The sequence below is a fragment of the Bufo gargarizans genome, chromosome 6 (genome assembly GCF_014858855.1).
Source record: "Bufo gargarizans isolate SCDJY-AF-19 chromosome 6, ASM1485885v1, whole genome shotgun sequence".
NCBI classification, from domain to species: domain Eukaryota; kingdom Metazoa; phylum Chordata; class Amphibia; order Anura; family Bufonidae; genus Bufo; species Bufo gargarizans.
In genome coordinates this window covers 377,185,329-377,201,118 of record NC_058085.1, presented here as the reverse complement: position 1 = coordinate 377,201,118, position 15,790 = coordinate 377,185,329, and the positions used below count along the sequence as shown (strand labels likewise).

Sequence of the window (15,790 nt, the reverse complement as noted above, 5' to 3'; positions counted from 1 at the left end):
CTGTAGTAGCTGCCTGTGGATTGTCTGTCTTTTCCGTCATCTAGGGAGCAGATGGACTCCTTATCTCTGCTCTCTGACATTATAAGCACTAATCAAAGTTCAATCCTTCTCTTATTGATGAGAATTTGGCTTAGATGAGTGTTTATGACTTCTTAGGCTACATGCACACGACAGTGAAAAAAAGTCTGTTAAAAACTGACATTTTTAACGGACGTTTATTTCACTGATGCCTTTTTGAGAAACGGACATAAAAAATTGACCCATTCAATTGTATGGGGGCAGTCTGTTACTGACCCGCCGTGTGAATAACCCCATAGACGGCCATTGGTCTTAAAACAGACTTGTCGTGTGCATGTAGCCTAAGTCTTTAGAGTACAGGTCTATGGCACAATGTGAAAGTGAAAGCACCAGTCACACAGTTTGAATAACAGTTAACCATTTGTGACAGAACGGATCAATATTTTTAATAAAGGCCAATAAAAAATATGATTTTTAGACAAAAACTAGGGAAATGCAATCATAAACAAAATTGCCTCCAGAGGAGTACATAGCCTTTACATTCCTACATTGACAGAGGGAGGGCCCACAGAATAATTCCCTCTGGTGGGCCCAAGAGACTTCAGTCCGATGTGAACCACATTACACATACATCTATTGGGGAGCTGTGCAGATGGAAGGCCAGTCGAGGCATCAGTCAGGCATTTACAATGCATTTGGAAAGTCTTCAGACCCTTTCACTTTTTTCACATTTTCTTATATTGCGGAAAAATAAAAAAAAATTAAAAAAACAGTTTTCCCCAAGAATTTTCAATTTTTTTGTAAATTAATCAAAATGGTAAAAGGAAAATTTGGCCTGGACAAAACTATTCAGCCTCTTTGCTGTGAAACTTGGTATTTCGGTCTGTGGCCTTGCATTTCTCCTGATCATCTCTCCGATGTTCTACTCCTTGATTGGAGTAACCTGTTGTACAGTCAGGTGTTTGGACATGATTTAAAAAAACACACACCAGTCTATATAAGATCTCACAGCTGACAATGTATCAGAGTAAAAACCAAACCATGAGGAGTAGCACTGCCTGTAGAGCTCAGAGACAGGATTGTGTGGAGGCTCAGATCTGGAGAAGGGGACAAAACCTTTCTGCTGCCCTGAAAGTTCCCAGGAGCACAGATCACCCAGGACTCTTCCTGGAGCTGCCGCCCCCAAACTAAGTAATCGGGGGAGAAGGGCCTTGGTAAGACAGGAGACCAAGAACCCAATGATCACTCTGGCCGAGCTCCAGAGATCTGTGTGCAGATGGAGAAACTTCCAGAAGGTCGACCATCACTGCAGCCGCCTCCACCAATCTGAGTTTTATGGCAGAGAAAGAAGCCTCTCCTCAGTAATGTCTGGAGGAAACCAGGCGCCGCTCATCACCTGCCTAATACATTCCCTACAATGAAGCATGGTGGTGGCATCATCATTTCTGGAGGAAACCAGGCGCCGCTCATCACCTGCCCAATACTACCTCTACAGTGAAGCATGGTGGTGGCAGCATCATGTCTGGAGGAAACCAGGCGCTGCTCATCACCTGCCCAATACCATCCCTACAGTGAAGCATGGTGGTGGCATCATCATGTCTGGAGGAGACCAGTCGCCGCTCATCACCTGCCTAATACATTCCCTACAATGAAGCATGGTGGCGCCAGCATCATGTCTGGAGGACAATGGTCCTAAGCACACAGCCAGGATGACTCTGGGAATGTCCTTGAGGGGCCCAACCAGAGCCCTGAACCCTATGGAACATCTCTGGAGAGACCTGAAAATGGCTGTCCACTGACAGCCCCCATCCAACCGGACAGAGCAGGAGAGGATCTGTAGACAAGAAATGATGAAAATACACAAATCCAGGTGTAAACCTCGTGGCATCATCTCAAGAAGACTGGAGGCTGGAATCACTGCCAGAGGGGCTGAAGACTTATTCCAATGTCAAATGTTAGTTTCTCCTTCTCAGTAAATCAGTAAAGATTTCTCACCTTCTCCTCACTTTATCATTCTGGGGACTGAGGACAGAATGATGGGGGAACTGACAGCACAATGAGCGAGAGGACAAAATGTGGGGAAAGTGAGAGGGTGTGAGGACTTTCTGGATGCAGTGTACGTGTTGGTTTTATCTGGGATCTCGGGGCATTGCAATTTACCCATTAGGATGAGGAACAGGTCACAGGCAGAGGCAACATCATTATTATGTGCAATTTAAGAACATTTCTTGCAGAAAAGATTCTACTGAGCTCACCACCACCACCACACACACACACACACTTAATGGTGTACTGTGAGCAGAGGCCTGGAGTGGAGAGTGATATGCTAATTTTTGCACTCAGGTACCGGTGGGTATGGGATGATTCAGACGGTCGGTCATCTGGATTTCTTTCCAAATGGAGGGAGACAAATGCCAGGATGTAAGAAGAATCAAGTCATTAGCCATGTGAACATTGATGACATCACACCCGGTAATGGCAGAAAATATCCACACTTCATTGTCCTCTAAAATTTAAGGCTTAATAATGTCAAAGCCAGTTTTATGGGAGACATTTCAGATGTACATTGATATGTAGGGTGACTGGCAAGTGTAGGATAAGATGTAGCGTGACATGTGGGGTGAAGGATGAGATGTACAGTGACATGTGGGGTGTAGGATGAGATGTAAGGGTGACATGTGGGGTGTAAGATGAGATGTACAGTGACATGTGGGGTGTAGGATGAGATGTAAGGGTGACATGTGGGGTGTAAGATGAGATGTAAGGGTGACATGTGGGGTGTAAGATGAGATGTACAGTGACGTGGGGTGTAGGATGAGATGTAAGGGTGACATGTGGGGTGTAAGATGAGATGTAAGGGTGACATGTGGGGGGTAAGATGAGATGTACAGTGACATGTGGGGTGTAGGATGAGATGTAAGGGTGGACATGTGGGGTGAAAGATGAGATGTAAGGGTGACATGTGGGGTGTAAGATGAGATGTACAGTGACGTGGGGTGTAGGATGAGATGTAAGGGTGACATGTGGGGTGTAGGATGAGATGTAGGGTGACGTGGGGTGTAGGATGAGATGTAAGGGTGACATGTGGGGTGTAGGATGAGATGTACAGTGACGTGGGGTGTAGGATGAGATGTACAGTGACATGTGGGGTGAAGGATGAGATGGAGGGTGACATGAGGGGTGTAGGATGAGATGTACAGTGACATGTGGGGGTGTAGGATGAGATGTAGGGTGACATGTGGGGTGTAGGATGAGATGTAGGGTGACATGGGGTGTAAGATGAGATGTAGGGGGACATGTGAGGTGTAGGATGAGATGTAGGGTGACATGTGGGGTGTAGAATGAGATGTAGGGTGACGTGGGGTGTATAATGAGATGTAGGATAACGTGGAGTGTAAGATGAGATGTAGGATAAAGTGGGGTGTAATATGTGGGGTGACATGTGGCATATAGAATGAGATTTAGGGTGATGTGGATTGTTGGTTGAGATGTAGGATGACATGTGGGGTGAAGGGTAAGATGCAGGGTGACATGTGGGGTGTAGGATAGGATATAGGGTGAAATGTAGGGTGTAGGGTCAGATGTAGGATGACATGTGGGGTGTAGGACAAGATGTAGGATGACATGTGGGGTGAAGGGTGAGATATAGGGTGACATGTGGGGTGTAGGATGAGATGTAGGGTGACATGTAGGGTGTAGGGTCAGATGTAGGGTGACACATGGGATGTAAGATGAGATGTAGAGTGACATGTGGGGAGTAGAATGTAATTTAGGGTGACATGGGTTGTAACTTGAGATGTACGGTAACATGTGGGGTGTAGGGTGAGATGTAGAGTGACATATGGTGTGTAGGATTGGATTAGAGATGAGCCAATTTCTTAATTTCGATTCGGCTGATCCGCCAAATTTCACATTCTTTTGGAAGTAGCAGGTGCAATGACAGGGAGCTGCTATAGCGCCGCCCCCGTCATTGTACCCCTCGGATGCCACGTTCATACATGAGCGCGGCATCTAAGTGTAAAAGCAGTGCAAAATTAACAATAAAAATTAAATTGAATCAAACTTACCTCCTCCATTTGCTTGCAACGAGAGCCGGCCGCCGCCATATTGCTGGAAGATCTCGGCTGAAATCTCGTGTGGCGCGAGATTACCTCATCATGGCGCCGGCCAGCGTGATGATGTAATCTCGCGCCGCACGGTATTTCGGCCGAGATCTTCAAGCAAGATGGAGACTGGCGGCCCGTTGCGAGCAAATGGAGGAGGTAAGTTTTAATTTTTTTGTTTTTTTATACTATTTCAGGTTAAATCGATTCACTCACACGAAGCACAAGGATATTTGGCTTCTAGGCGAATCAAATTTATCCAGAAATTCGGATCGAATTCGTGGGATTCGATTCACTCATCTCTTAATGGGATGTAGGGTGACATGTGGTGTGTAAGATGAGATGTAGGGTGACATAAGGCGTATAGCATGAGATGTAGGGTGATATGTTTGGTGTAGGGTTAGATGTAAGATGACATGTGGGGTGTAAGCTGAGATGTAGGGTGACATGTGGGGTGTAGAATGGGATTTAGGGTGACGTAGGTTGTAGTTTGAGCTGTAGGATGACATGAGGGGTGTAGGATGAGATGTAAGGTGACGTGGGGTGTAAGATGAGATGTAGGGTGACATGTGGGATGTAGAATGGGATTTAGATTGTTGTAGGTTGTAGTTTGAGCTGTAGGATGAGATGAGGGTTTTAGGATGAGATGTACGGTGATGTGGGGTGTAGGACAGAATGTAGGGTGACGTGGGGTGTAGGATTGAATGTAGGGTGACGAGGGGTGTAGGATAGAATGTAGGGTGATGTGGGGTGTAGGATAGAATGTAGGGTGACGTGGGGCATAGGATAGAATGTAGGGTGACGTGGGGCATAGGATAGAATGTAGGGTGACGTGGGGCATAGGATAGAATGTAGGGTGACGTGGGGTGTAGAACAGAATTTAGGGTGATGTGAGGTGTAGAACAGAATTTAGGGTGATGTGAGGTGTTGGATAGAATGTAGGGTGATGTGGGGTGTAGGACAGAATGTAGGGTGATGTGGGGTGTAGGACAGAATGTAGGGTGATGTGGGGTGTAGGACAGAATGTAGGGTGATGTGAGGTGTAGGACAGAATTTATGGTGATGTGAGGTGTAGGACAGAAGGTAGAATGACATGTAGGGTGTAGGACAGAATGTAGGGTGATGTGGGGTGTAGGACAGAATGTAGGGTGATATGGGGTGTAGGACAGAATGTAGGGTGATGTGAGGTGTAGGACAGAATTTACGGTGATGTGAGGTGTAGGACAGAATGTAGAGTGACATGTAGGGTGTAGGATAGAATGTAGGGTGATGTGGGGTGTAGGACAGAATGTAGGGTGACATGGGGTGTAGGACAGAATGTAGGGTGATGTGGGGTGTAGGACAGAATGTAGGGTGACATGGGGTGTAGGACAGAATGTAGGGTGATGTGAGGTGTAGGACAGAATTTACGGTGATGTGAGGTGTAGGACAGAATGTAGAGTGACATGTAGGATAGAATGTAGGGTGATGTGAGGTGTAGGATAGAATGTAGGGTGATGTGGGGTGTAGGACAGAATGTAGGGTGACATGGGGTGTAGGACAGAATGTAGGGTGACATGGGGTGTAAGATGGGATGCAGAGTGACATGTAAGGTGTAGGATGAAATGTTGGGTGACAAGGTGTCTCATATGAGATGTAGGGTGACATGGGGTGTAGGATGAGATGCAAGTTGATCTGTGAGTCAAAGAGTGAAATGTGGATTTTGAGTTACGTGTAATACGGGCTGAAATCTAATATGTAATCGGGGCGTTGCTAGGTTAAAACATCCCGGGCCTGGACCCTGATGTTTTGCCCCGGGCCCCGAATGTCCTGCCTGCCAGATAGATACAACTGTATTGCCATCCACGGTGAAAGATCTGAAGGACCTGTGGTAACATCACAGGTCATGTGACCAGTAAAACTGTAAGTGGTTGAGAAGGACCTGCGATGATGTCACCATCATCCGTGTGTCACACTCTGATGTCCGTGTGTCACACTCTGCAGAGACGAGAAGCGGCTGAGAGAAGATGATGATGAAGATCTACATCGGAGGAGGTGTCACCTGGAGGCGCTGGATGTGAGAGGTGCTGTATGTGCTGCTGTATAGCGAGTACAGGAAAGTGCGGTGTGTGGGGGAGGGGGGGGGCGACTTGGAGAACTGGGCCACATGCATTGGGGCTCGGGCCCCGAGTCTTTTGAGACCCTAGCAACGTCCCTGGATATAATAAAAAATTCATAGAAACTTGTGGGATGACATGGAGGACGTGTGAACACGTGCATGATATGGGGCGTCATGAAATCTGTGTGGAGAACGCCTGCGGTCGGCTGATATTAATTATTTTCACCCATATTTTAGTAATCAATGAACTCGTCTGCTGCAATCACGTGAGGAGCTACCAGTACTACACCGAGAGCATCCGCAGCCCCGACGGCTTCATCGGATTCCCCAGCTCTTCCTACGATGAATTTTTGGGAGTAAGTGACAAATCCTCAGTACACACGAGGAAGGGGGCTCCTCAGTACACACGGGGGGGGGGGGGCTCCTTAGTACACACGGGGGGGGGGGGGGCTTCTCAGTACACACGGGGGGGCTCCTCAGTACACACAAGGGGGGCTCCTCAGTACACACAAGGGGGGGGGCTCCTCAGTACACACAAGGGGGGGCTCCTCAGTACACACAAGGGGGGGCTCCTCAGTACACACGGGGGGGCTCCTCAGTACACACGGGGGGGGGGGCTCCTCAGTACACACGAGGGGGGATCCTCAGTACACACAAGGGGGGCTCCTCAGTACACACAAGGGGGGCTCCTCAGTACATACGAGGGGGTGCTCCTCAGTACACACGAGGGGCGGGCTCCTCAGTACACACGAGGGGGGCTCCTCAGTACACACGAGGGGGGGCTCCTCAGTACACACGAGGGGGGCTCCTCAGTACATACGAGGGGGGGATCCTCAGTACATACGAGGGGGGGCTCCTCAGTACACATGAGGGGGGGCTCCTCAGTAAACACGAGGGGGGGCTCCTCAGTACACACGAGGGGGGGCTCCTCAGTACACATGAGGGGGGGATCCTCAGTACACACGAGGGGGGGCTCCTCAGTACACACGAGGGCAGGCTCCTCAGTACACACGAGGGGCGGGCTCCTCAGTACACACGAGGGGCGGGCTCCTCAGTACACACGAGGGGCGGGCTCCTCAGTACACACGAGGGGCGGGCTCCTCAGTACACACGAGGGGCGGGCTCCTCAGTACACACGAGGGGCGGGCTCCTCAGTACACACGAGGGGCGGGCTCCTCAGTACACACGAGGGGCGGGCTCCTCAGTACACACGAGGGGGGGATCCTCAGTACACACGAGGGGGGGATCCTCAGTACACACGAGGGGCGGGCTCCTCAGTACACACGAGGGGCGGGCTCCTCAGTACACCGAGGGGCGGGCTCCTCAGTACACACGAGGGGCGGGCTCCTCAGTACACACGAGGGGCGGGCTCCTCAGTACACACGAGGGGCGGGCTCCTCAGTACACACGAGGGGCGGGCTCCTCAGTACACACGAGGGGCGGGCTCCTCAGTACACACGAGGGGCGGGCTCCTCAGTACACATGAGGGGCGGGCTCCTCAGTACACACGAGGGGGCTCCTCAGTACACACGAGGGGGGCTCCTCAGTACACACGAGGGGGGGCTCCTCAGTACACACGAGGGGGGCTCCTCAGTACACACGAGGGGGGCTCCTCAGTACACACGAGGGGGGCTCCTCAGTACACACGAGGGGGGCTCCTCAGTACACACGAGGGGGGCTCCTCAGTACACACGAGGGGGGCTCCTCAGTACACACGAGGGGGGCTCCTCAGTACACACGAGGGGGGGCTCCTCAGTACACACGAGGGGGGGCTCCTCAGTACACACGAGGGGGGGCTCCTCAGTACACACGAGGGGGGGCTCCTCAGTACACACGAGGGGGGGCTCCTCAGTACACACGAGGGGGGGCTCCTCAGTACACACGAGGGGGGGGCTCCTCAGTACACACGAAGGGGGGGCTCCTCAGTACACACGAGGGGGAGCTCCTCAGTACACACGAGGAAGGGCTCCTCAGTACACACGAGGGGGGCTCCTCAGTACACACGAGGGGGGCTCCTCAGTACACACGAGGGGGGGCTCCTCAGTACACACGAGGGGGGCTCCTCAGTACATACGAGGGGGGGCTCCTCAGTACACACGAGGGGGGGCTCCTCAGTACACACGAGGGGGGGCTCCTCAGTACACACGAGGGGGGCTCCTCAGTACACACGAGGGGGGGCTCCTCAGTACACACGAGGAAGGGCTCCTCAGTACATACGAGGGGGGCTCCTCGGTACATACGAGGGGGGGCTCCTCAGTAAATTTACTGCCAGTGTCTTCATTTCCTCAGGGTGCAGGATTCCCGTGCCCCAGCGGTGGCTGCCCATGGATGGGACACTACGCCGATCAATACACAGGAATCACATCCAACACTCAGACATTTTACCTGAACACAGGAGATAGGAAGAGCTTCTCCAGTGAGTCATTACATGCTGTCCAGCACTTCATGGGTTAATTATGAATATTTCCAACCTTAGGCATTCACTGTGACCTACAACATTACTAAAAACCAGAACAACACAGATCCCCCATAACAGTGTCATCCACAGATCCCCCATAGCAGTGTCATCCACAGATCCCCCATAACAGTGTCATCCACAGATCCCCATAACAGTGTCATCCACAGATCCCCCATAACAGTGTCATCCTCAGATCCCCCATAACAGTGTCATCCTCAGATCCCCATAACAGTGTCATCCACAGATCCCCCCATAACAGTGTCATCCACAAATCCCCCATAACAGTGTCATCCACAGATCCCCATAACAGTGTCATCCACAGATCCCCCATGACAGTGACATTCACAGATTCCCCATAACAGTGTCATCCACAGATCCCCCATAACAGTGTCATCCACAGATCTCCACAGATCCCCCATAACAGTGTCATCCACAGATCCCCTATAACATTGTTGTCCACAGATCCCCCATAACAGTATCATCTACAGATCCCCCATAACAGTGTCATCCACAGATCTCCACAGATCCCCCATAACAGTGTCATCCACAGATCCCCTATAACATTGTCGTCCACAGATCCCCCATAACAGTGTCACTCACAGATCCCCCATAACAGTGTGTCATCCACAGATCCCCCATAACAGTGTCCTCCACAGATCCTCCATAATAGCGTCATCCACAGATACCCATAACAGTGCGTCATCCACAGATCCCCCATAACAGTGTGTCAACCACAGATCCCCCATAACAGTGTCATCCACAGATCCCCCATAACAGTGTGTCATCCACAGATCCCCCATAACAGTGTGTCATCCACAGATCCCCCAAAACAGTGTGTCATCCACAGATCCCCCATAAGAGTGTGTCATCCACAGATCCCCCATAACAGTGTGTCATCCACAGATCCCCCATAACAATGTGTCATCCACAGATCCCCCATAACAGTGTGGTATCCACAGATCCCCCATAACAGTGTGTCATCCACAGATCCCCCCATAACAGTGCCTTTCACAGATCCTCCATAACAGTGTGTCATCCACAGATCCCCCATAACAGTGACATCCACAGATTCCCTCATAACAGTGTGTCATCCACAGATCCCCCATAACAGAGTCATCCACAGATCCCCCATAACAGAGTCATCCACAGATACCCCATAACAGTGTCATCCACAGATCCCCCATAACAGTGTCATCTACAGATCCCCCATAACAGTGCGTCATCCACAGATCCCCAATAACAGTGTGTCATCCACAGATCCCCCATAACAGTGTGTCATCCACAGATCCCCCATAACAGTGTGTCATTCACAGAGCCCCCATAACAGTGTGTCATTCACAGATCCCCCATAATAGTGCCATCCACAGATCCCCCATAACAGTGTGTCATCCACAGATCCCCCATAACAGTGTGTCATCCACAGATCCCCCATAACAGTGTGTCATCCACAGATCCCCCATAACAGTGTGTCATCCACAGATCCCCCATAACAGTGTGTCATCCACAGATCCCCCATAACAGTGTGTCATCCACAGATCCCCCATAACAGTGCCTTTCACAGATCCTCCATAACAGTGTGTCATCCACAGATCCCCCATAACAGTGACATCCACAGATTCCCTCATAACAGTGTGTCATCCACAGATCCCCCATAACAGAGTCATCCACAGATACCCCATAACAGTGTCATCCACAGATCCCCAATAACAGTGTTATCTACAGATCCCCCATAACAGTGCGTCATCCACAGATCCCCATAACAGTGTGTCATCCACAGATCCCCCATAACAGTGCGTCATCCACAGATCCCCCATAACAGTGCGTCATCCACAGATCCCCCATAACAGAGTCATCCACAGATCCCCCATAACAGAGTCATCTACAGATACCCCATAACAGTGTCATCCACAGATCCCCCATAACAGTGTCATCCACAGATCCCCCATAACAGTGTCATCTACAGATCCCCCATAACAGTGTGTCATCCACAGATCCCCAATAACAGTGTGTCATCCACAGATCCCCCATAACAGTGTGTCATCCACAGATCCCCCATAACAGTGTGTCATTCACAGAGCCCCCATAACAGTGTGTCATTCACAGATCCCCCATAATAGTGCCATCCACAGATCCCCCATAACAGTGTGTCATCCACAGATCCCCCATAACAGTGTGTCATCCACAGATCCCCAATAACAGTGTCATCTACTATTCCCCATTACAGTGCGTCATCCACAGATCCCCATAACAGTGTCATCCACACATCCTCCATAACAGTGTCATCCACAGATCCCCTATAACAGTTCATCCACAGATCCACCATAACAGTGTGTCATTCACAGATCCCCCATAATAGTGCCATCCACAGATCCCCCATAACAGTGTGTCATCCACAGATCCCCCATAACAGTGTGTCATCCACAGATCCCCAATAACAGTGTCATCTACTATTCCCCATTACAGTGCGTCATCCACAGATCCCCATAACAGTGTCATCCACACATCCTCCATAACAGTGTCATCCACAGATCCCCTATAACAGTTCATCCACAGATCCACCATAACAGTGTGTCATCCACAGATCCCCATAACAGTGTGTCATCCACAGATCCCCCATAACAGTGACATCCACAGATCCCCCATAACAGTGTCTTCCACAGATCCCCCATAACAGTGTCTTCCACAGATCCCCCATAACAGTGCCATCCACAGATCCCCCATAACAGTGTCATCCACAGATCCCCCATAACAGTGTGTCATCCACAGATCCCCATAACAGTGTGTCATTCACAGATCCCCATAACAGTGTGTCATCCACAGATCCCCCATAACAGTGTGTCATCCACAGATCCCCCATAACAGTGTGTTATCCACAGATCCCCCATAACAGTGTGTCATCCACAGATCCCCCATAACAGTGTGTCATCCACAGATCCCCCATAACAGTGTGTCATCCACAGATCCCCCATAACAGTGTCATCCACAGATCCTCCAAAACAGTGTCATCCACAGATACTCCATAAGTGTCATCCACAGATCCCCCATAACAGTGTCATCCACAGATCCCCCATAACAGTGTCATCCACAGATCCCCCATAACAGTGTCATCCACAGATCCCCCATAACAGTGTCATCCACAGATCCCCATAACAGTGTCATCCACAGATCCCCCATAACAGTGTCATCCACAGATCCCCATAACAGTGTCATCCACAGATCCCCCATAACATTGTCATCCACAGTTCACCCATAGCAGTTTCTATACAATAATAAATTGACCACATTGCAAAATCATCCGCCCTAGTAGTTAGAGGTTGGGGTCCGGGGGCCAGTTCTGGCTCCGAGCCCCACTGGACAATTAACCTGTTTCCCTAGGGGCCAGTGGAAGGCTCAGCATAACTAGGTCAAGATGGGTTTCTGCCTTTGAATGTAAGAAGTGTTTCCATTCACTGACAGCCGGATTTCTGTCTGTCCGTCAGGCTGGAGATACATGGCGTCCGTCCAGACTGCGGGGAACAGCAACATTCTGGAAAATATTGCCATATCTGTACAAGGATCTAATGGGAAGACCTCGGAATACACAATCACCAGGTGTGTGATCCTCCGGTGTGCGCGGTGTACACAGGGGCCCTATGATGTGGGGCGCCCCAGGGCCCTCACACTTCTGTATGGGGGTCCCTCATTGTCCGCATTATTTGGGAGGGGGCCACATGCGCCATATTGACCCCTCTCCTTCTCCTCAGAGGAATCATTATGTCGGACAAGACGTACACAGATTTCATAGACATCGAGGTCGACATCGGCTCCATCTCTGCGGTGACATTTGTCTGGCGCAGTAGCTCACCCAATCTCCTCCGCCGCAAGCTGGGCGCCTCGACCGAAACCCTACATTACGGGAAGGACAGAGCAGTGTAAGTAGCCATTCAAATTGGGGTGATGACTGGGACCTCACAAGCAAACCAGTGAGTGGCGGCATCTGGGAACTGGATTTCAGTACAATGTGGAAACTATATGGCGGTATTATGTTAGCTGTATATTATAGTTATATTTAGGCACTATATGGCGGTATTATGTGGGCTTGATATAATAGTATTATCTTGGCACTATATGGCGGTATTATGTGGGCTGTATATAATAGTATTATCTAGGCACTATATGGCGGTATTATGTGGGCTGTATATAATAGTATTATCTTGGCACTATATGGCGGTATTATGTGGGCTGTATATAATAGTATTATCTAGGAACTATATGGTGGCATTATGTGGACTGTATATAATAGTATTATCTAGGCACTATATGGTGGTATTATGTGGGCTGTATATAATAATATTATCTAGGCACTACAGTATATGGTGGTATTATGTGGGCTGTATATAATTGTATTATCTAGTCTCTATATGGCAGTATTATGTGGGTTGAAAATAATAGTATTATCTAGGCACTATATGGCGGTATTATGTGGACTGTATATAATAGTATTATCTAGGCACTATATGGTGGTATTATGTGGGCTGTATATAATAATATTATCTAGGCACTACAGTATATGGCAGTATTATGTGGGCTGTATATAATAGTATTATCTAGGCACTATATGGCGGTATTATGTGGGTTGAAAATAATAGTATTATCTAGGCACTATATGGCGGTATTATGTGGACTGTATATAATAGTATTATCTAGGCACTATATGGTGGTATTATGTGGGCTGTATATAAAAATATTATCTAGGCACTAGAGTATATGGTGGTATTATGTGGGCTGTATATAATTGTATTATCTAGTCTCTATATGGCAGTATTATGTGGGCTGTATATAATAGTATTATCTAAGCACTATATGGCATTATTATGTGGGCTGTATATAATAGTATTATCTAGGCACTATATGGTGGTATTAAGTTAGCTGTATATAATAGTATTATCTAGGCACTATATGGTGGCATTATGTGGACTGTATATAATAGTATTATCTAGGCACTATATGGTGGTATTATGTGGGCTGTATATAATAGTATTATCTAGGCACTATATGGCAGTATTATGTGGGCTGTATATAATAGTATTATCTAGGCACTATATGGCGGTATTATGTGGGTTGAAAATAATAGTATTATCTAGGCACTATATGGTGGTATTATGTGGACTGTATATAATAGTATTATCTAGGCACTATATGGTGGTATTATGTGGGCTGTATTTAAAAATATTATCTAGTCTCTATATGGCAGTATTATGTGGGCTGTATATAATTGTATTATCTAGTCTCTATATGGCAGTATTATGTGGGCTGTATATAATAGTATTATCTAGTCTCTATATGGCAGTATTATGTGGGCTGTATATAATAGTATTATCTAGTCTCTATATGGCAGTATAATGTGTGCTGTATATAATAGTATTATCTAGGCACTATATGGTGGTATTATGTGGGCTGTATATAATTGTATTATCTAGTCTCTATATGGCAGTATAATGTGTGCTGTATATAATAGTATTATCTAGGCACTTTATGGCGGTATTATGTGGGCTGTATATAATAATATTATCTAGGCACTACAGTATATGGTGGTATTATGTGGGCTGTATATAATTGTATTATCTATTCTCTATATGGCAGTATTATGTGGGCTGTATATAATAGTATTATCTAGGCACTATATGGCAGTATTATGTGGGCTGTATATAATAGTATTATCTAGTCTCTATATGGCAGTATTATGTGGGCTGTATATAATAGTATTATCTAGGCACTATATGGTGGAATTATGTGGGCTGTATATAATAGTATTATCTAGGCACTATATGGCAGTATAATGTGGGCTGTAAATAATAGTATTATCTAGGCACTATATGGCAGTATTATGTGGTATGTATATAATAGTATTATCAATGCACTATATGGCAGTATTCTGTTGGCTGTATATAATAGTATTATCTAGGCACTATATGGCGGTATTATGTGGACTGCGGAGTACAATACTTTGCATCAAGGTCTGCTCATTCTGCCTATGGTGTCTACACATCTTGCACTTCACAAATGACCCCCGTTCTCTCCTTCCAGGACCTCTTTCTGCGACAGCGAGACCGTGCTGGACACCGTGTTCCAGACTCTCAGACCCTGCGGCTCTACTTTGCCTGTGTAATGATATCTGCAGGAGACACCTACAGAACGGAAGACAAACTCAGCTCTGCTGCATACACTATATGGAGAAAAGTCCTGGACCCTTCACTTTCCACACTACATTATTATGGAGTTATCCTCCTTTGCTCCTATGGGAAGGTCCCTCCTTTGCTCCTCTGGGAGGACTTTCAACAAGATTTTAGAGCAGGGGTAGGCAACCTCCGACACTCCAGCTGTTGTGAAACTACAACTCCCAGCATGCATACTTGATCTGCTCTTCTAAGAACTCACATGGAAAGTTATCCCATAGCCACAGGATCAGATGAGTGGGAGTACTACCTCTAGGACGTTCACCGATCATGAGAATAGGGGCCGGATACCCCATGGGGTCCCCCTGAAATGGACGGAGTGGCTGCTCAGAAAAGCGCACTGCACCTCCATTCTATGGGGGCGCCAGAGATATATGAGCACCAGCTGCTCCGTCCATTTCCGGGGGTCCTATCGCTGTGGATAGGGGTTAACTTTCTATAACCAGTAAATATCCCTTTAAGATTTCCCTTGACTGGTACCCCTCCTCCCCAGACTATGCAGCTGGCACAATGCAGACAGGCAGGTAACGTTTTCCTGGCGTTCACCAGAGAAGAGGAATTGGTCTCTGCCCAGAAGACGTCTCCACTGCTCCAGGTGGACTGCATGGCCAGGAGCTGGATGTCACATCTGCAAAGAAATCCTAACAATAAGGGCTCATGCAGACGACTGTGTCCTGGCCATGCCCGAATTGTGGCCCGCAATATGCCGGCACCGGCTGTGTGTGCTCCATATCACGAATGGGGAGCCATTCACTTGAATAGGTCCACAATCTGGAAGATACGGAGCGGAGGTATGGAGATGGAGAAACCCCTTTATGTTTGCCCCTGCCCCATCATTTCAGAATTTGCAATCTACCTGCCTGAAACACTGCACTGGACCGGACTAGAAATGAGCAAA

General features: G+C 48.1%; 1 protein-coding gene across 1 annotated transcript in view; it reads left to right on the top strand.

Annotated features, from left to right (window-relative positions):
* Positions 1-14,825, top strand: part of LOC122942252 (pancreatic lipase-related protein 2-like) — a 69,257-nt gene extending 54,432 nt beyond the window's left edge. The window contains exons 7-12 of the mRNA XM_044299755.1: positions 2,362-2,490; positions 6,457-6,575; positions 8,509-8,635; positions 12,157-12,268; positions 12,421-12,588; positions 14,744-14,825. Coding sequence (XP_044155690.1) covers positions 2,362-2,490; positions 6,457-6,575; positions 8,509-8,635; positions 12,157-12,268; positions 12,421-12,588; positions 14,744-14,825 — 737 coding nt within the window. The remainder of the gene's footprint in view (positions 1-2,361; positions 2,491-6,456; positions 6,576-8,508; positions 8,636-12,156; positions 12,269-12,420; positions 12,589-14,743) is intronic.
* Positions 14,826-15,790: the final 965 nt, after the last annotated feature.